Source organism: Polyodon spathula, chromosome 5 (genome assembly GCF_017654505.1).
Source record: "Polyodon spathula isolate WHYD16114869_AA chromosome 5, ASM1765450v1, whole genome shotgun sequence".
NCBI classification, from domain to species: domain Eukaryota; kingdom Metazoa; phylum Chordata; class Actinopteri; order Acipenseriformes; family Polyodontidae; genus Polyodon; species Polyodon spathula.
The window spans coordinates 77,958,178-77,980,677 of NC_054538.1; the positions used below are offsets into that span (position 1 = coordinate 77,958,178).

The following is a 22,500-nucleotide window of genomic DNA, read 5'->3' on the forward strand; positions in this document are numbered from 1 at the left end:
CTGGTCTTGCTTGCTACTATTATAACATCAGATAACCCAGGGTCACCGTGCGGAAAGATTAACATCCTCATGCAAAAACATCCTACAACACCTGACAACGACAGCACTGTGTACTATGTAAAATAAATAAAATCAATACATCCCCATGAATACATGATCATTCACTTTATGAAGTAACTTACAAAAAAATAGATGGTGATTAAGTAGATTCAAGAAAATGCACAGAGTCCTTTTCTTCAATCAGTTGTTAGGTTTATTGAAATATGCAGGGAGTCTGGTCCCAGGTACAGGACAAGCAATACTCAACATTACAATGTTTGCATGACATTAAATACCCTTCTGTATAGATGGTCCACCTCCCCTTTCTCTGACACTTAACCAATGGTCAAGGTACAACATATTATTCTGTTAATTTAGTGTGTGTGTGTGTGTGTGTGTGTGTGTGTGTGTGTAGTCTTGTGTGACAACCTCTGAACTCACTGCATTCTTCACACTCCTGGAGAAAAAAGGTCCATAAATCTGCCCCTTTGATCCCAGTGGCATTATCTCTTTCGATCTCTCTGAGAACCTCTGGGTCCAATGCCAGTCCCTGGGAGCCTTTTAGCCCCTTTATGCTTTGCATTCCAAAGTCTTACAGCCTGGCCCCTTCTGGTCCACAGCATTGTTATCTCGTTAGCTTGCAGTCATTGTTGGGCAGTTTGTAGACGCGTCGTCTCTATCAGTGGTTAGCAGTACATGCAATTTGAACCAAACAGTCTGCTATCTGCAATATTAGTCTCTTTTCAGAAAAAAACACCAGTATAGCTCTCCAAGTCCACATGCGTAGCAAACTGCTAATCAATTCTCAATCCATGTTTTCCAACATTTTAAATATATAGAAATTATTTTAACAGCAAGTGTAATGTGACTCAACAAAGGAATATCTTTAGGAATGATAAATGGCAAGGGTGATGTTTTATTGCAGAGTTAAAATTTTCTGGCAGGCCACAGGTTCATCAGCCATAATATTTTAGGAATACCATGAGGCACTGTTGCAACACCCCTGACAGCTCTATGAATCAGCCTACAAAAGTAGGTTCTGCCAACTCTTCAAACCAGCCTACAAAAGCAGGTTCTGCCAGCTCTTCAAACCAGCCTACAAAAGCAGGTTCTGCCAGCTCTTCAAACCAGCCTACAAAAGCAGGTTCTGCCAGCTCTTCAAACCAGCCTACAAAAGCAGGTTCTGCCAGCTCTTCACTAGGATTTTTACAGCACATCGCTTACTCTGAAAACTGTTAAGCCCTGCTTCCATTCCAGCTAATCCCACAGTGAATCCATGTGCGCCTGTTTCCATCACAGTGTCACGGAGCAGCGGCCGGAGAATTAGGGGCTCAACATTTCTGTGTGCGGATTTGAGCTTTGCATGCAACACAATCAGCCTGTATGTGTGTTTGTGTGTTGGGCTGAGATCCCTGGCATGCGCTTCCAGAAGCACTCGGAACACTTTGGCATATTGCTTTAGGGAGGGTGCTGCTTTAACCTTTTCAGTCCTTATCTTACTGTGGTTTAGTGTTCTTAAAGTACTGACCAGACTTTAAAGTTCCATTTACCAAAATATATAAAATATTTGTCCCCTTCTCATGAATACTCAAATCAAGGAGTTCCTTTTTGAATTAGATAAGACTTGCACTCTTCAGCTCGACAAAAATAATTCAGGACTGAAAGGGTTTAAGGGTACTGGACTATTAAATCAGTAGATCTGACCAGATACAGTACCTTACAGCCAGCAGCCACACACACAAGAACTCAAACAGTTTGTGTCTGCTCAGTATACAGGAGTCCTTCAGATCAGTACCAGTTACGAGTGACGGAGAGTCACTAGGGGGCGCACTACCCTCTAATCCAGAACTCAACCATTGCAACAGCAAGCAGCGTACAGTCAGAGCTGATACAGGACACTGGACAATAAACCCTGCCCTGTATATACCCAGACTAATTCACAACTGAGACTGATCAAACATTGATCAAACATCTTCAATAATATTACAACTGTCACACTCATCGTCTTCGTACTTCATCCTCAAACTCAGTTTAAACTGTACAGGTGTTTTAGTTATGTGCACGGAGAATCAAAAGCCATCTAAATCCTAATGAAGCAGATGACTGGGTCACGCTGCTACTCCAGCTGCAGTATTTATACAGAAGGCAGGCAGGGCTCCAAGTTCTACATTAGCATTGTATCATGAAGCTCAACTTTGAGGTCTACTATATTTCCAATGCAATCTTCTTGTGAGGAATAAAACAGAAACAGAAAACTGTGTACAAAGTGAGACTAAAGAAGCAACAGAAGAATACATTAGGTTAAGATCACTGTGTAACTCCACACTAGTATCAAAGATGTTGCAATGCTCAAGGTGTACTGTACCCCTGTCTCAGTCACAGACCACAAGCAGTAAGCGCATGAGCTAATCTTACCTTCCAAGCGTGACTCCAAGTACTTATCCAGCTCAGCATCCTTCTTAACTGCCTCCTCTGAAACCTTGGGAGCGTTCGGGAAACAAACTATCACCACACTCATGTTATCACGACTTCCCTGGAGAGAAACAGAGAGGAAGGATAGAGAGGAGAAAGACAGTAGGAGAAGAGAAAGGATAGAGAGAGGAGAAAGAGGAGAAAGACAGAGTAGAGGAGAAAGATAGAGTAGACGAGAAAGAGCAAGACAAGAAAGAGATGAGGAGAGAGAGACACAAGAAAGTGTTAGTCCCATGATAAACAAATAACCAAGATACAGAGCATGAATACCAGTCTGTTAATTTAGATTCACTGTAGATATCCTTTTAGCAAAAGCTTTCCATACAGTATTTTGGCAAAACGTGGAAGCCGATATTGTTAAAGAACATTACAACGACCAGCTTATGTAATCAGATCCTCTCAGGAGAAAGAGAGAGAAACATGTTACACACTGGTTGTAAATGGTGTAAAAAGCATCAACAAAAAAATAAATAAGTACTACAAAAATGTGACACTTGTTGCACTTGTCACCCACAATGCCATATACTTGTCTCTGAAAGTCATATGACAGGTTTTAATATTTCTATTTGAAATGACGGCAGTGTTGAGATCAGTTGAGCAGACCCCAGGGTTGCTAACTCAGATTTTTCTGATCTGCTCCAGTTATAAATGTGGCCCCACTGATACCCATCACTACAGTGGATCATTTCTCTAGTGGTTCTGGATTAGTAGAAATTACAAAACCAGTAGTGTTTTGATTGGATAAGCTTTCCATGCATCTGCCCACAGATCTAACCAGGACTGGTCTCAGGTGGAAAGCAGCATCATGCTTCCCTACAAGACTTCAGGTTACAGAACCACATTATACAGGCATGGCAATCAGGCATTTTAGAACAACTGTGAACAAAAATCTTGGAAAACAGTTACTGAAAGACACGTTTCTTCATGTTGATTATTGCTTGTGGCACAAAGATGAGAGTTAGCAGACTGGGCTTAAGGTAACAATGCTTACTGGTTTACTTTACAATGCAATACTATACACCCAAGCTGCACAGTCGATCTTTAAATGCATAGTTACACTGCCATGAAAACAAAAGACAGCAACAAGATTGTAACTCAGTGAGTCAATGCATTCGAGAATGTCTGGAGAGTAAGAACATCCTCAAATGCATCTCCAGTGATGTGGCACATGATCAACTACACCTACATAAACTGTGCATTTCAGAAACTAACCATGTGAAAGTGGAAGGAGCTCAGTGACTTCACAAAAGGCTCAGTCCTGGCTAGTCCCTCAGCGTAGTGGCTGAATTGAGCTGTGCCCATCAAGACAATTACTGGAGTGGAACGTTTGCAGAAGACCCCAACAAGAAGGCCCACTGAAGCGTGCAACTTCCAACTCTGGACAAGACACTCTGGTTCCCACTCGAACGATGTGTGCATGTGGTGCTACCCACTTTTCTGTCCGTTCTCTCATTATTGGCCCCTCAAGTACCAGCACTCAAGCATTACAACTGACACATTCAAGCAACCAACTCAAACACTGGGTACACATCACAGGTGTTTTTAATACCCTGAGAGATTTCTGTTAGGGAGGTCAGCACAGCCTGTTCTGACCAAATTACTAGGCCAGTGAATCAAATCTCATCAGATTTGAAGTGAAATAGAAATATTAAGCCCAGCCTATCGTTTTGTCTTTTGAAATTATGAATGCATATTTATTTGGTTGCGGAAGGTTTGAGAGTCTGTACCTTGAAGATTTTGGACATTCTGCTAACCTGATTTGGACCTAGGCTGGGTTTCACCCCAGTCTTCACAGCATCTGTGTGCAGCTCGTTGGATACAAAACCGCTATCCACCACATAAACAGACCAACAGGGTGAGGAAAAACACACTACATTGCCAAACAGAGGGGGTAATATACAGTTTACCTGACATATCAACTAAATAACCCCTCAGCTGCTCTAAATCATGACAACAGGGTACACTGTGGAATAGGAAAGGGATCATCTGAGCTCTCAGCTTTGCACTGCAGGGGCTTTGTGGAAATAGGGCAGTGAGGTAAACAATACAGCCACTGGAGTTGGACTGTTTAAAAACAAGCTATTAAAGATAAATCAATACAGTCCTGTACAGAGGTATTCCACCTCCTTTCCTATCCGGCTGACCTTGTGTTAAACAGACTGCAACCTCAGGGTTACTTAGGACAGCATGCAAAGGCCAACAAGAGCTTGTGGTTGTTATATTTAGTTGCCTTATCAAGACTACAGTTCGGAGATGTTATTTTTACAGGCACAGAGCTTCTATGTTTAAATTAATTTGGCGACTGCACAAAGGGCTCTAAAAGTATTACATCAAGGACTTTGGAAATCCTTCAAATTACAGGAGTTTCCAATAAAAAGAAAGAAAAAGAAAAAGCTTAGAAGCCACAGGCATAAATGTATGTTTTTACATCCCAGCAAAACATCTATTTTGATGAGTTTCCTGCACAGGCACAGTCAGGTATTGCTTGCGACTACAAGCAACACACCGAATTATTACAGGAAGAAAACATCAGCTGGCGCAAAGACTGTAAACATGACACCAGGCTTATTCCTAATGTCGAGATGCTCCTACAATAGACAGAAGGAATTCTGGAGTGTAAATCCACAGGTACCTGGCACCATGACCCCCCTTTCTGCGAGGGCAAAAGAAAGTATTTAACCTTATATAGTGCTTTATAAAGCCCTATTATTGGGAGAAATGTGTAACTTAAAATTACATGCCCCCCCCCCCCCCTCCAAATCCCTTCCTCTGTCTGTCTTCAGTCCTGGAGAGAACACTATCATGTATGTAAAAACAGTCAAACCCCTCCTAGCTTTCCCAGATTCTGATACTCTTAACAAATAAAGAATAGCCTTACCAAGTGAACAAAACTGCACTAAATAAGTGTATAGCTTGAGGGTGTAACACACTGTACTGTTCATTTACAGAGCACATTCCCAATGGGGATATAATAATGCAAGAGTAATTCAAAGTAGGCTGTAGTACACTGCTGGCTTGAGAATATAACTTAACCATAAAAACTCATGTATGTTTTTGATGGAACTTGAAAGTTATTAATCTGATTGTAATATTAATTGGACTCGTACTCGACTCTACATTCAGTCTGAACACTTCTCCAAGTATGAAAACTCCTTTCGATAGTCTGAGAGGCGGAGTTAATGGATTGCATATACTCTGCTTCATATTCTGGGAACCTGCTTCCACCCAGTTGCAGTCCTGGGGTGGGGCAGAGGTAATGGAGTTCGGTAAGATCTGCCTAAGAGCATATAATAAGGGAATCAGCAAGGCAGTGTGTGCATTCCACTTGCACTTTGCCCTAAGCCACAGATGATAAACGCAGATAGATGAGCAGAAATATTTCACATACAGCAAACACTGAGGTGTTTCCAAACACCATGAAAACAATAGTTCATTTACACTCTCCCAACACATTTAACTGAAAAAGATTCCAGTGAGATTGGATGGAGCATGTTTTTTTCTCCGTGTTAAAAACTTTCTTTAAACAGCCATTAACGTACTGGAACAAGACCAGTTTTTAAGTATTAAGCAACTTAACTAACAATCCCAGTTTCACAATGCAAGTTATTATTATTTTAAATTACATATGCTTTGCAGTGCAGGAATGAAAATAAGACTCCAATTGCATAGCAGTTTCACCCATTTCAAGTTTTAATACTAGCTTGATTAGCCAGTGTGTAGGTAAGATTCAAGGTAAGGTAAGGTGTGTCTTATTACACTCGCAGTGGATCAAACTGCTATGCCATGCCAGTCTAATTCCCATCCCTGCAGTGGTAGCCGTGCTGCGTACCTTGTGTAAGCAGGTGTCCACAACGGAGTTGCACACTTTCTCCAGGTCGTCCGTGATCTCCAGCCTGGACTTGACGAACTCACAGAGCTCCTCGTTGCTCATGACATCCCAGATTCCGTCGCATGCCAGCACCACGAACTCGTCCTCCTCGCACCTGGGAATCTCGTACACCTCGGGCTCGGGGGACACCAGCTGCTCCGTGGGGCCCTTGCCGTCCACGCACTTGTAGTCGTAGTCCCCGAGGGCGCGCGACACGGCCAGCGAGCCGTTCACCCGCTGGATCATCACGCTGCCGCCCGCGTTCTGGATGCGCTCCTTCTCGCGGGGGTTGCAGGGCTTGTGGTCCTGCGTGGAGAAGCAGACCTGCGAGTTGCGGTACAGCACGGCCCGCGAGTCTCCGCAGTTGATAAAGTACAGGTGCTCCGGAGAGAGGAGCACGGCCACCGCAGTCGAGCCGCTGCGGTCCATACCGTTGCGCAGGTCCGAGAAGTTGCGCATGTACTCGTCGATTTTCAAAAAGCCAGTTCTGATGCCGCTCTTGACACCCTCCACCGTGGGCTCCAGAGTAGAGCCCGGCTTTTCTATGCCCCAGAAGTCTTCGCTGCCCGTGATGTGTTCCAGGAGGTGCTTGGAGCAGTAGTTGGCGACCCGGGAGCCGGCGTGCCCATCGTAGACGGCGAAAAAGGACCAGTTGTCCAGGCCATGCGGGATCCCCAGGACTGCTGTGTGGGCATCCTCCATCTCCACACGCCAGCCCTGCATGCTGCTCAGCCCGAAGCGCAGCCCATTCCCACAGCCGTGGCCCGTGTGCTTCTCAGTCTTCGGCTTATCCAAAAACGCCCCCATTGTTCAATGCTGCTTCTCCTGTAAAACGAAAGAAAAAAAAAAGATGCAGTTTCAACTTTCTATTTCAGCCCTATGTTGCATTCCATTAACACACAAAACACATTAACGCAAGTAGCTTAGCCCACTATAAAATCCTTTCTACACATACAGCAGGAGAAATGCCAGAGTGGATCCTGCACAAACAGAAATGTACAGAATATGAGGAAGAAACCAAAATGAATTCAAGCACATCAAAACAGCTCCACCTATTTCAATAGTCAATACACAGCAAATGCCCAAGGAGATGCAAGTTGTCATTTACATGGGAAACTCTTCCTTGCAAATCAGTCGACCAGATTGTTTATAATGTAATAATAAGCTTGTATAAATCTTTGTTCAGGAATCAAAAGGTGTTAGACTTGTCTCAGCGCTGCACACTGAGCACACTTTCCCTCTTGCATCACTGATTTAAGATTGACTGCGAAATGCTGAATTACAACGGAAACATCTGTAAACAGGAAAGCGCCATACGCTTCTTGATCCAGTGCTACAGTGAGATAAAACCCTACAGGTCCTCACTTTGCAGTATGTCCTCTCGTAAAGAGAGAGGCAGTGTGTGGGACATGGCAGAGAGAGACTGGCCACACATAACTAAGCAGGACCTCTCAGTGACAGGCTCTGCTTCACAGCTGTATCCTCATCATCTCATAACAAGTGATGTAACACTAATGCTTTTAATTAGAAACTAAAAAAAAGAACAGGCAGAAGGGCCATCAAGAGTTAGATAGTGACTGTTGCACATTTTGATCTGTGTAACGTTTGCAATAGCTAAGGGAATGATTGCACAGTGTCTAAAGAAAAGTAGCAATCATGACAAACCCAGGCAGCTGTTTCTCCACTTGTTTCGCTTGGAATGGTAAAATCAGCCCAATGACCCTCCCCTGATTGACAGCACATTAATTCTGTGGACAGCCCAATCCTAATAATGGAATAAATCTGTGCGTGCAGCACTGCTACTCTACTTGCACCATAAAGGTTTGCAATGAAAGGTGTAGAAGACTCTTCAAAATGTTAGGGGAATGATTACGGAATGTGGAGCAACACTTTGTGATCTGCAAGTGAGGGCTGGCATTACCACACTTCCCTTGACTAAAGAGACTCCCACAGTATATTGTTAAATAAGTTTTTCTGAAACATCTACTGTAGCCGTTTACTGCAGAATCAAAAGCGGGAACTGCAAATCCAGAGAATGAGATTAAAGACAGTGCACAGTAAAACGATCCACTCGAGTGATTCATCTTGTCATGTATGGTGACATCACAACGAGATTCCACAGCAGCTGGAATCTCCTGCTTGAGACAAGGCTCCTGTGGACATAATGGAACCGGACAATAGGCAGGAGTGTTCTCCCAGGACCAAGCAGAAAAGTGCTACCCCCCCCCCCCCCCCCCCATTCACCGAGCAAAGTTATTATCCTCCAGCTATTTCCTATCCCAATTACGTTTACGAGACTGCCAAGACGAATTCTTGGAAACAAATTTAAAATCAAATCAACCGTTCATGCCCCTCTGCACTCCCCCCATATCTAAACATATGACTTCGAATTTCAAGGATTTGGAGCTTTTCTATAACCATTTTCATACGATACCATGCAGGTAAAGTAGTAGCAAAGTTGCAAATTGAACAAACTACACAATATACTGTTCCTGAAGATGGAAATAAGTCTGCCATTGCATAACAGTTTGAGCCATTCATGGTTTTACTATGAATTTAATAAGACAATTGAGCTTGTTACCTGTACACTGAGGCAAATCAAGTGCATAGCAAAACCTGGAATGGGTGAAACTGCAATGCAACAGCAGCCTAATTTCTAACCCTGTGTTCTACAACTGCAAGTTATTCACAATGCCTTTGTAAAAGGAGTAATTTGATGAATATAAATATCAATCATTTTCCATTATTTCTTTTAAAAACTTCTTCGCTGGGGAAGACAGCTCTGTATATCAGTATGTGAACGTGTCTCCTTCTTAAGAGGGACCCATAAGCAGCAACATTTAATATCCTGTACATCTCTCCTCATTTAACGTCCTGTCAGCTTCCAGAGCATACTCATTCTCCACCCATGCCCCTCAGTGGTGGAACGACCTACCTACGGATATCAGGACTGCTCACTCCCTGACCACCTTCCGGCGTTTTCCTCAAGACACACCAGTTTAGACAGCATCTGTAAACCTCACAACTATACTAGACTATATGGCACCTAACTGAACCAGTACTTGCATCAGCTTGTACTTACACTGAAGTGCTCCATACCTTGCCGTATTCTATTACTGCTCTCAACTATAACTACTTCCTGTATCTGGTACTTGATTTTATTCTTATAGGTATTTGTGTTCATATTTTTTGTATTTGTTCTTATTTGAAATCATTCTCATCCATTCATCATACTGACTATGTGCTCTTACTGGACTTTACCTGCATAAGCAAATATACTATAACTTAACTGCTCTTAGTCGAACTCGCTCTTAAATGTATTTATCGTATTCTTTATTTTGCTCTTATTTGAATTCGATTTTATTTTCTACTGATTTTACTGTACCTTATAACTGCTCTTATATGTACCGTGATATTTTATAACGTGATACTTTGTACTGTGATATTTTGTAACAATTTTACCACCCTGGATAAAGGTATCTGCTAAGAAATATAGTACTGTAAATTTCTCCTCATTTAATGTACTGTACATTTATACTAACAGCGACAGTTACAATCACTCATTAGTACCTAAACGTGTAGCTATAAAACCATCTCAACACTGATGAAAGCATTATCTGAAACATTTGTCTAGGACATTGATAGAGATGGAACATCTTGTCAGTGTATTTAGTGAATATATTTGACGGAGTTGTTTAAAGCTGGATGGATGAGCTGGTCATGATTACAAGCGTACAGGCAAGCGTGTGAAGAGTGCACAGTGATTCCCCTACAGGGAGCCCAATACAGCCTGTATATTGCGGGCAACATGCCCCTGGCAGCAGTTCAGTCCTGAGGTCACGTTCCTCATTACAGAAATAAGCAATGTATGGGTAAACTTCCAGAGAGGAATGTAGAGCCAAACTCCAGAAACAAAGCAAACCAGCACACTATTATACTATAATGCCGTGCAGCTGCATTTCCCTTACTCTGAATAAATCTCCTTGCTTTATGTAATTTATAATACAGTATATATGTTTTTCCATTACCATGTGGGGAGGGGGGCAAGGGACCTCAAAACTACAGCACTGGGAGAAATGTTAAAATTTAATGCAGTATCTTTAAAACTGGGCAACCCACAGCAACTCATTTTGAGCAAATCAGGTTTGGCCACTTATACTCGTAAATCATTAAAACGGCCAGTTATATAAATTACCTAGCTGAACTATTAAGAACATAAGAAAGTTTACAAATGAGAGGAGGCCATTTGGCCCATCTTGCTGGTTTGGTTATTGGTAGCTTCTTGATCCCAGAATCTCATCAAGCAGCTTCTTGTACTTTTGCAGGGTCGAATATAAGCATATCTGAATTTAAAAGCGAAAACAAAAAGAAGTTAAAGCATTTTTGTACTTATAGAAGTGAGTAACACAAAAGCTAAACAGAGGACAGCGCATATTCATTTTAAACTGAGCGAGTCACCTCAGTTCTTGGCCACGTCCCAAGGAGGTATAAGAAGGTGGTTTTGCTCCTTTGAAGCGTACAGTATTGCAGCAACCCCTGGGGAAAACAATCAAGCAGCAGTGGTTTGGTTTCTTTAAAAACTGAAAGGTCACATCCTCCTATTCCCAGCTAACGTGGAAACCACGTGCCAAAAGTTTCAACATTCAACAGGGCAGGGAACTGTTTTTACGCAGATCCAGTTCTACTGCTGCCTGCGCTTCTGTCAAAGTCGTGAAGCTTCTTCGCATGACTGACTCAGCGTGACCAGGCCAATCAGGATGAAAGCATGACCCAAACATTTATCTTCTGTCAGCAGGGCCGTCACCAAGTTATTTACTTGTTTATTTTTAAAGCGCAGGAAAGCAGTGAGCAGCAAAACCGAAAGCCAACAGATCATCTGCTACCATCCGTTTCAATTGAAAAAGCAAGCACAGGCACAAACTAACAAAAAAAAAAGAAAATGTTTGGCTTATTTTGTTCTAAAACATGCAAACACATTTTTTTATTATTATTATAAAACCTTAACTTTTCCTGCAATATAAATGCGTCTGATTTTATTGTTACAAAGTTTAACCTCATCTAAAAAGATTACACTTGAAAGTACTGGGACATATTCTGTTTCTCAAGTATCTCTGCATTTCATCTGTGACAGACTACAAGGTTAAATACACAAGGAACCTAAAGACTAACGTTTCAGCTAGTGTCTTCACACATAGAATAGTTAGGCATCTTTTGGAAAATAAAAGACCCAATCTTTTTGCTTCCGGAATCCACAATACTTCTTACATCAAGAATCATGTACACAGGCCCTTTAAAAGCAAGTGTAAAGTACAGTACCTGTAGACAATGTGTCAGGGCAGATGCAGGTACAGTGGCTTCTTTGCAGAATGTGTTCAGTTGCAACTTTGTATTAGTCATGCGAGGAAGTACTAGGAAACTGAATTAAGTAATTACATCTATCTACGCAAACCATTTACAGTAGTCTGATATGTAGGGCAACACAGTATATAAAAATAACCCTGAATGTCACAAATCAAAAAAAGCTCTCTCTCTCTCTCTCTCTCTCTCTCTCTCTATGGCTGAGTGAGACCAACAGAAGAAGAGAGAAGCTGGAAAAAGGGGCGGACCTGAGCAATACACAGAGGCCCTGCACCACAGACCTAACACTGACTTAAAAACAAGATGGCTGCTTCGGCATCCAGCGCTCAAAGAATATCAGACATTAGCAGAGCATTTTGAGATGTTATAGTGATAAAATAATGACTTGGATCGCTTTATTGAGGAGTTCTGTGATAAAACGAGTGATCAGGAGATGATTTATCAGTATGCACTACTATGAAGAAGTATGTGATAAATACAGCCAACAAGGAGTGGAGGGATGCAGTACTGGGTGTCCTGTTGATGTCCTGTTTTACTATGAAAAAAATACTTTCACAGCGTGTGTGAAAACAATGGACCTGTCCTGACACTTTTCTGAATAATTGGACCGCACACACTAATGACCTAAAGGGGGCACTGGGCCCGACCTGGGGAGACGCAAGGTGTGTGATTTCCCCTCTGCGTTCCAATACAACATGGGATTTAAGATATAATATATATAATATCTATATATATGCGTATATATATATATATTAAGCCTGTGTGCGTGCGCAAATTATGATAAATATAAATATATTTTATATATACTATATATATATATGATATATACTGACTTTTATATATATATATATTTATTTATAATATTATATTTATAAAGCCTGTCTGATGACAATTAATTTGACACTTTTTTGAAAAAACTTTTTTTTAATTTACTCAGTTTGTTTCTGCTTTGAGATAGAAAGCTTACTTATTAAAAAAAAAATAATAATAAATTATGTCCTCTGGATTTCCCATTGTGTCAGAGGCTGAAAGGCAGAACTTTGTAGCACAGCAGCAAAATACCAACACTATAGAAAAAGCCTCAAGAGGACGTTGCTCTCTATATAATATATGGATGAAGGTTATATTTGCATCCTGAGTCTTTCTTAAAAAAAAAAAAAAGAAAGAAAGGCATAATACCACAGTAGTGATGTCAAAAAATGTTTTTTTCAAGAGCTCAAAACAATTTCCCAACTTCTAGCAAAAGAAACTGCGGCACATTTCACCTTTTTGTTTACAAGCCATTTTGTAGGGATTGGGTGCACTTGTGAAAATCAAAATACAAAAAAAAATAAATGACAGCGGCTCTGGAAAGATTGAATAAACCAATCAGTGTCCCTCAAACCACTCGAGATGACAAGTAATTTTTGAAAAGACTGAATAACCCATTTTAAGATTGATGATAGAGTTATCAGGTGACAAAACAGTACTGTACCCGTTATAAACTAAACGCTACAAGTGTTCTTTTAAGTGAAGTTCCTGTTCCTTAGGCGGAGCATTTTGTCACAGAAACGTCTAAAAGTAAATCTCCTTAATATTGCTGCTTGAGCCAAATATGAGGCTTATTGCTGCCACCTACAGGACCTACAACCAACTGTTATAATCCATTACAGTTTTTTTTAAACTAGCAAGTATTTTACAATCGTTACTTAGATTTCAAAATCTAACATGAAATTCTGTAATAAGAACATAAGAACATAAGAAAGTTTACAAACGAGAGGAGGCCATTCGGCCCATCTTGCTCGTTTGGTTGTTAGTAGCTTATTGATCCCAAAATCTCATCAAGCAGCTTCTTGAAGGATCCCAGGGTGTCAGCTTCAACAACATTACTGGGGAGTTTGATTCCAGACCCTCACAATTCTCTGTGTAAAAAAGTGTCTCCTATTTTCTGTTCTGAATAGTATTATGGCTTCTGGTAGACTTTTGAGATACAATTGTGTAGTTTCTTTGATTATATAATTTAAATTAAGACCAAAAATTGTGTTTCTATAGGGTTGTTTTTTTGTATTTTATTTGTTTATTAATGTCTCAATCCTCAAATTATTGCTGTACATCTAAACAAAATGATGTTCCCTAAAAAGGCCTCCACAAGCAGCCCCGCTCTCCCATGTTGGGTGTGTACTGTGTTGTGTCATGGCACATTCCTCCCAGCCTCTCTGAACACACTACCACACGGATAAGCTATTTTTATTCCAGAGTCTTGGATTTCAAATTCCGCTGTGGCCCAGGACACCAGCCCCCTGTTCATTCAGAGGATTCCCCATCGGAGGCTAAGCCACGTAACATCTGGGGCCAGGGGAGGAAGACCAACAGCGTTCAGATCTTTAACTGGATGCCGCTTGGGGCACAGCTCGGCTCCAAGTTCTGACCTCTCTTTGGTTTGCATAGCAGTTTCACCCACTCCAAGTTTTACTACAAGCTTGACTAGCCACAGTGTACAGGTATCAAACTGAGGTGTGTCTTATTGAGCTCAAAGTAAAACAAGGAAAGGATCAAACTTCTATCTAATGGAAGTATTAATTTCCATCCCTTTTGCATGTCACTTGCTGCCAAGTCCCTGGCAACACTCGTATCAATGAGAGCGGTGAACTTTTCAAAGTGTAATCACTGGGTTCAGAATGGCAAGACTGACTTCGCTTACTGTCACCATTTTAGTTCACTCCCTTTAAAAAGTGATATGAAAGTGTCTGACTGCTTTTGCTTGGTAATACATACAGTAAATACAATACATTGTATTAAATACAGCAATAGAAATGCAAATAGACTGCTGTCTTAAACAAAAATGTATAAAAACTGAAGTTGCAGAATCTTTTGCAGTTGCGCAGTACACAATATACTGTGCAGATCTTTCATAGTAAAGCTGCATGTGTGTTTGGACAGAAGCTGCCAATGAACCCCCACATGACAAGCCATGCTTGACCCATTCTGTGAACTACTTCTTCTGTATTGAGCGCTGCAGACAAACTGCTCTTTGGAGTGAAGTGTGCACAAGTGGCACTGTTGCATTTGAAACCAAGTATTCAGATCCGTTTTAAAACTTCCAATTGTTTTTTACCCCATTTTCTCCCCAATTTGAATTGCCCAATTTTTTTAAGCCTGGCTCACCGCTGTAACCCCTTCGCTGACTCGGGAGGGACGAAGATGAGCACACGCGTCCTCCGAAACATGTGCCGGCAGCCGTCCACTTCTTTTCACTCGGCAGGCCTGCCCATATATATATATTTTAAGCAGCACTAATAGTAAAAGCTCCTGTACCTGGAGCCAGCATGACCCTACTTCCCATCATACTACATCAGCGTTTATCCTTGATTGCTAGTAATTTTAACATCTTACAGTGAGGCATGACCTGTACGCCCTGCACAAGCTCTTAATTTTCACTTACCTCACTGCAAGTGGGCTCTACTTGTGTAATAATAGTAGGATCCCCCATCTCTGGTTTTTGGTGGCTCAGTCACTATTTGGTATTATTTTGAGACCGGATATCCTATCTGTATTTTTGTCCAGCACATTGTTCACTATTTGTTTTTTTATTATTTATTTATTTTTTTTAATCAATCACTCAGCAGCAACATGGGATTCACAATTTTAGGAAGGAATTCTGATTTACATTTTTTGTAATCAATTTTACCCACATTATGCTACCCAAAAAATGGAGAACAGAAGCATCATTTACCAATTTTGCCTTGAAGACATTATAAAATCACCCAGTATGAAACTGAAAAATAAAGAGTGTCATTCATTTAAAAACAGTAATGGGTAATTTAAGAACGGCATGCATCGTAAGGGTTTCTTGGCAGTTTGTATCAGTAAAAACTGAAACTGTGAATATGACCCAGTGTGTGCTTTTAAAATGATTGTCTGTGTTGTGTAGATTCAGTGCTGTAACTGAAACCACTAGGAAATGCTGCTTAACATTTTGTAGTCCTATGTCAGACCAGGTCCGACATTACGATTTTCCATTTCCATCAAAAACATGTAAAGCACTGACATTTGCAAAGCTTTTTGAGATGTTGCAGTAATAAAATAATGACTTGGATCGTATTATAGAGGAGTTTGGTGATAAAACAAGTAATCAGGAGGGTATTTATCAGTATACACATCTATGAAGTGGTATGTGACAAATACAGCGAGCAAGGGGTGGGGCTTGGCTGGAGATGCAGTACTGATGTTTTGCCATGCAATGCATTTTAAACCTGTTTTACTCTGAAAAATACATTTTTAAACAGTGTGTGTAAAATAAACAGCGCCTGTGAAAATAAATTGGACCTGACGCACCTGACAAGTGCTGAATAAATGGACTGTAAAGGGTTAACATTTCTAGCATTTCAGTAACAAAGTTGCTGCAGTGTGTTGTATCGCCATGGTTACCCTGTTGGAGTAGCAGCTTCATGGTTTCCAAGGTTACAGGAGCTCTTCAGGCTGTGTAAGTGACCCTGCCTGAAATCCATATTAGATACAGTTTACCAGCTCACAACATGCAGCCTAAACACTAGCTACCTGTTTGACTGACTTCAGAGCATGGTAGATAATTAAAAAACATGAAAACCCTGTAGGGAAATAAAACACAACACAGAAACTAAGATCCCGATGAATTGACAAATTTGATAAACATACCCAAATAACAGCAAGACGCATTGGCTGCATGAGCTGTAAATAAACATTAGAGACCGTGATGAGTAAGGAGATGACCATGATCTCCACCTACTGTAGGACAAGCAGTGAAGGAAGAACTTGCACTGTACACAAGGCTGTCAACTGAGTCCTACTGGAGTATCGGCACAGCTGAACCTAGTGCTTGTTTAACTACAATGTTTCATCTATTGCTGCACGCAATGCTTAGTACAGTACAAACAGAATTACCATCTATTAATATTGTCCTAAAGAGTGGGCAGCTTCTGGAGGTACTGCACACTAGGAAACTGCAGTGAAGTGAATTCTTTAACCCAGCTTGCTGACCTTCTGAGAAATTTCTAGTAATACATGTCACATGAAACTGTCAAACCACTCTATACTGCCCTTACTGAGCTAATCTGTACAAAGCAGAACCAGGAGGGAAAAACAACACCAACAGCTTCATGTCTGCTTTGAATTCTGGCTAACTCAACCATTGCTGCCTTAAGCTAGTCAATTTGACGGATGAAAAGAAAGGCGTTGAGAGGTTTGGCAGGGTACAAAACACACACTGCCAAGTAAAGCAGGGTACAGAGCGCACGCTGCCAAGTAAAGCAGGGTACAGAGCGCACGCTGCCAAGTAAAGCAGGGTACAGAGCGCACGCTGCCAAGTAAAGCAGGGTACAGAGCGCACGCTGCCAAGTAAAGCAGGGTACAGAGCGCACGCTGCCAAGTAAAGCAGGGTACAGAGCGCACGCTGCCAAGTAAAGCAGGGTACAAAACACACACTGCCAAGTAAAGCAGGGTACAGAGCAAGCCGGGGTTAGGGTTAAATATTTCAACTGCAGGAAGCGGCTTTCTAAGCATTCTCATCTTTAACCCAGATTTTTGAAGAGAGAAATTTCCACGTAACTTATATAGAAAACTGAGGAGCAAACTGCTTTAAATGTGTAGTAGTGCTTAAGTTGTTTCATCCTAGACTTCTTTAAAGAAAAAAAAGAAAAGAAAAAAGAAGGGGTGGGACAATTCCACTCTCTAGGAGAAATGACCAAGGGAGTCCAAGACAGACTTGTTTAACACAGTACCAGACATGTTTAGAACACACGCCTGCTACAACGGAAGTGAATGAAAAACATAAGCTAAAAATCATTGCATGAATTACGACCCACATTACAGAGAAACGACTTAAGGGCTGTGCTATAAGCACTTGCCTCTAGCAGATCTCGCGTTCATTCGCAGAATTTCAAAGGATGGGTTCCACTCCCTGCATTGCAGTCATTTTACACATATCATACCAGCCGGCTCGTACAGGGGATAATCCTATACAGTTTCTAAAGGAAACCCAGAAAAAGAGACTTCACACTTCATCTAATGAAGTGAGCACAGAACCAGACCACCCATTCCGTGCACTGTAACATGCTTAGAATACTTGCTGTACTACACCCTGCCCGGCTGGTATGCAACTCTACAATAATGAACTACGTAACGCTAGTGAACTGATTCCACACAGGACTGCTGGACATCACGATTCATATTTAATATTTATTTCACTGCTTACGAACTACACATTAGAACGGCATGTTTTCTGGTTTCATAGAACACACATGATGAGGCTAACCCTAACAAGGCTTGTTACAATACAGCAGTCGTTTTACCTTTCTCCATCCTTACTAGGGAACAGTATTGCTGTGATGCTTCATTCACCTCTCGCTCTCTCAGACTAAGCCCAACTGCACCAATCAATGCTTGGCAATCTAAAGGGGTCGGGGCTTAAGACATTTATTCGATCTTAAAGGGATTGTTACAAGTACTGTCCATCAACACGTAGTCTGGCAGAAGACCAAGACAGACTGAAGGAAGCCTGCGCTGGAGCGCTGTATTAATCCCGACCTCTTCTATTGCACCCTCTGTCGAAAATCAAGCACATTCTTCCTGACAAGACACTTAACCACATCGTGCACTGCTCAGGGATTCTGACATTTCCAATTAGGCATTCAAGACTGGGTCCATTTCGAGCAGACCGATACATTGTTTCAGATGAAATGAGCCAGACAATGTGCTTGCTGTTAACACTTATCCGCGAGTAAAGGGACTGAGTTTGTTGGGTTTTTTTTTGGTCCTCTCCATTTTTTTCAGGACCGAGTTCATTTGCGTTCACAATGCAGTTTGCAAGTGCAATCTCGTTTGTTTTGTTTGCAAACCGGATGTTTACAATATCCTGCAAGGCATATTGAAAAATGGCAGCTATTGATGTATTGCTCTGGTTTTTAATATAGCAGGTTTTTGATTATTGCATATTTCTGTGGGAAAAAGCACTGTGGGAGCACTTCGCTAATTTAATTAATACATTTCTTGAACGACTACAGTAGGAGAATGCAGTTTACGTTATTCTGCACAGCTCTCCTAATGTCGGCATTACAAAGTAATTTAAGAAAAGACTGAATATTCTATATTTTTGTGAGTTTTGTCCAGTTCAGCTTCAAATCCGGTGTCTGACCAAAATTTATATCCTAGCTTCAGTTTCTCACACTGTCCATGTAGTTTAGGACCAAATTTCCACAATGAAAAACAGGGACCTTTCCTTCAATTCACTGACCTCATAGCAACTCTGAAGCCGTTAACAAAAATAACAGTATATAAAGTAACACAATAGTTTAAAAATTAAACATCAGGTGAAATTATTGTTGATCATAACAACTCATTTTCTTTATATTGTCATCTAAAATCAAAACATGTTCAATGTACAAAAAGCCAGATTTTAAAACTAGAATAGCTACTACCATTTAAACAGATGGTATACACATAATCAGAATAAGATTGCTTGTTTTGTTTTTGAATGGCGCGAACACAACCCAACACACTCTGCTACAGTCTGTGCCACCTAATCAGGTTACTGAGAAAAATCGGGATTGCTGCTTCATTGGGATAAACTCTGGGAGACCGTTCTTCCCAATGACATATATATTGTTTACTTGGGACGTCACTTTGTTTAATTGGGATACAGTATTTTTCAAATAAAGAAAGGAGATGGTCACAGGTGTCTGGTATCCCTAATGTAGCTGTTTCCTTGTTTTCTGTTCTGCCCTGTTTTACTTCCTGTGTTGAGTTTCCACGGAAAGGCAACGCTTCTCTCGACCGTGCGTTTTTATACCCGAGGTGTTATTATGGTCTGTATTTCTGACCCCCTGTCCCAGTCCCCCCCAGGAGACTTTTTTGCTCTACTTGCTTCCTCAGAATATGAACTAAACCGCGAAATGTATACTTCCTAGCCAGGTTACCTGGTACAGTTTGTTTCCTGTGTGCAAAAGGACCGAGTCCTGCTGTTGTTCACGCTGAGGTTTAGTAAGTGAACCAAACAGACCAAGAACCCTTCTATAGGTGAACTCGGTACGGTTCATTTCCCAAGCGGACTTTGTTGTTCACAACGGACCCAGTCTGAACGCAGCCAGCTTCATTTATCTTCCAGCGCTCACCTTCAAAGCGGCTTGCATTTATCACTACACTATCTAGCATGCCAAAGAAACAACAGGATTCTATAAATAAAGTAAACACGGCCACGTTGCCAAGCGACCCACGTGCTCCCCTCAACAGCGGTCTGCTTGAATCAGGATTCTGTCACAGCCCATGCAGCTGAAGCACCTTAAAAAAAAAAAAAAAAAAAAAAAAAAAAAGCCGTGTCCACTGGGCTTCTAGAGATCTGTATCAAACTGGAGCATATCTGTCATTTAACATCCTTTCAGAATCACTAAGCCACGTCCTGTAAATGTCCTTGTTATTTTCTTGAAGACCTTGAAAAAGACTGAGACGAAATGTTCGTCATACATTTTGATACTTTACTCATTAGAAGTATGAACAGGCACTGTGTTGAACTGCTGACAGGCACAACTATATCAGCATGTTCCTTAATACCTAGCTTCAGCATTTTGGCCTAAAAAATTAAAGCGAACATGATACTTTAAGACAGAGCTGCAGTACATGTGGGTGAAAACAATCATCTTACACTAGAATGGAAATCAAAAGATTAGCAGCATTATTCCTCTCAAATCATTACAGCATGTACCAGCTTCTTCAGATCCCACTTGACTCAATTTCTTCATGTTTCTGGAAACACAAGCTCTCCCTACAGCATGACAGGGATCTCCTACAGTACAGGGCTAATCTCGTCTAGGGTTTCCTTTCACACAGGCAATCCATGTGCTTTTAAAATGTGGCTTGCTTTCCAGTGCACATAAAAGGCAGAACTCGCAACACTGTACAGTTCATTCACTCTGTGATTATTAGTAGAAGTAATACATTAAAAGTATTTTAACAGTATTGTTCATTATTAAAAAAAAACAGAATACAATCATACATTACAATTCTAATCTCTAAAGACTGCAATTCTCTAATTTCTCTGTTAAAGTCTGTTTTCTGTGTGCTGTGAATGACCCCCTTGTGCCAAGCTCAGACTGATTCAAGACCCTTTACTTGATGGAAATGGACAGACTCTTCCTGATGAGTCCTGCCAGGAAGAGTCCAGTGAGTCCAGCTTTTTTTTCTTCCGTATTGCCCGATCTGCTCACACCGGATTGCTCTCAGCCTAACCTATTGATGTCCAGACAGCAGCAGGATCAGTGGACACGTCATTCAAAGACCCTGCTGCTTTCCCAATCTTCCCTAAAATGACCCGATACTGCAGCAACTCTGACGCAATCAAGCAATCGTCTGGTGATTATGCTGCAGTAAACACACTGAGCACAGCAGAATTAGAGGTGTGCAATAAATATACTGGTATACTGCAGCATTCATCAGGCAATACAATTAACAGGTATTTGAACAATACTGGGATTTTTGGTTAAACCAATTCAGGGCAACTGGAAAATGTCGACAGTCTTGTGAGAGAATCACTTCCCGTGAGAACTCTGAATGCAAGCAGTGCTCACACAAAAGAAAATACAACAGAAACAAAGAGTTTTGAGCTGCAAAGCAAAGTCACATGTCTGGAATCATTTCTTAAAATTAACTAAAAAAAGATGGCGTATTGCATCAAACATTGTCGTATGTTGTTCATGCAAGGGAAAAACAATAATATTTGTGCATTTTTTTATTGGTATTTAATCATTGTTGATACATTTGCTTTTGTTATCTCTGGATGTTTTACATTACATTGCTCCAAGTGTGATTAAATACAGCCTTTACAGTAAAACAAATAACAAAATCTGGTTAATTACCATCTACTTATATTGTGAGTGTACATATAATAGATAGTGTATGTAAGCTACTGTAAACTACTACAAGGAATAGGACCTACATTTAAACTGTTTTATAATTACAAATGTTAAACAGACATTGTTTACTTGTATTTATGACAAAAACAAACAGGTATTGTTTACTTGTTGCATTTACTTCAAAAAATGAATACAAAAAGAATAACGTAGTGTTACATTGTGTGCTTGACAGCAATTTATACATTTGTTTTGCAACAGTCACATAAAAACAAACACTTTGCATTTGTACTAGTAAAAACACTTCTACAGAAAAAAATAGTTACTTTTTATAACCACTTGATGTCAAAACATTGCGTATTATAACTTCAACCTGTAATGTGCAGGAGGGAAAAAAAAATAAAAAAAATAGCCTACAGAATGTCAACTACAACACTTCAGACATTTATACAAGTCTCATGTAAAACACTTTTCTGGGTTTCCATTCGCTCAGTTTATCTTACTCCAGTAAAATGGGCTTTTCACACAACGTCATGCAAATGAATGGGGAAAGATGGGGGTTGATATGTAAATTAGCTATGCATAAAGTACTCATGCTGTTTTTGAAGATTACCAGAGAACTTTTGTGAAAATGTGGTTTCCATGCACAGAGAACTGGTACACGAGTGAATCAAAGCTGCTGTAATAAAGCAAAATACCTTGTGTCTGGTTCGTTAATGTGTTTTACTGCTCTTGCCCACATTGTTTCTCAAATGTCATTAGTAGTGAATACTGTTTCAACTAATGTATCTTACAACTCAATTAAAAATAAACCCCGAGGCATAAAATGAAACTGACCAACACGTATTGCAGATCACCATGGCTGAAAATAGGGAGATACAGTACCAGTCAAAAGTTTAAGTACACCTG

General features: G+C 40.7%; 1 protein-coding gene across 7 annotated transcripts in view; it reads right to left on the bottom strand.

Annotated features, from left to right (window-relative positions):
• The window catches only part of ppm1ba (protein phosphatase, Mg2+/Mn2+ dependent, 1Ba), a 77,437-nt gene that overhangs the window by 26,955 nt on the left and 27,982 nt on the right, over positions 1-22,500 (bottom strand). For 6 of the 7 annotated variants that reach the window (XM_041251422.1, XM_041251423.1, XM_041251418.1 and 3 more), the window contains 2 exons: positions 6,341-7,204; positions 2,455-2,572 (listed from right to left, as the gene is read on the bottom strand). In XM_041251422.1, the coding sequence (XP_041107356.1) occupies positions 2,455-2,572; positions 6,341-7,186 (964 nt within the window). In that variant the 5' untranslated portion in view covers positions 7,187-7,204. Of the gene's footprint in view, positions 1-2,454; positions 2,573-6,340; positions 7,205-11,695; positions 11,830-22,500 lie in introns of those variants that run through there. The other variant, XM_041251419.1, reaches the window with a different exon arrangement.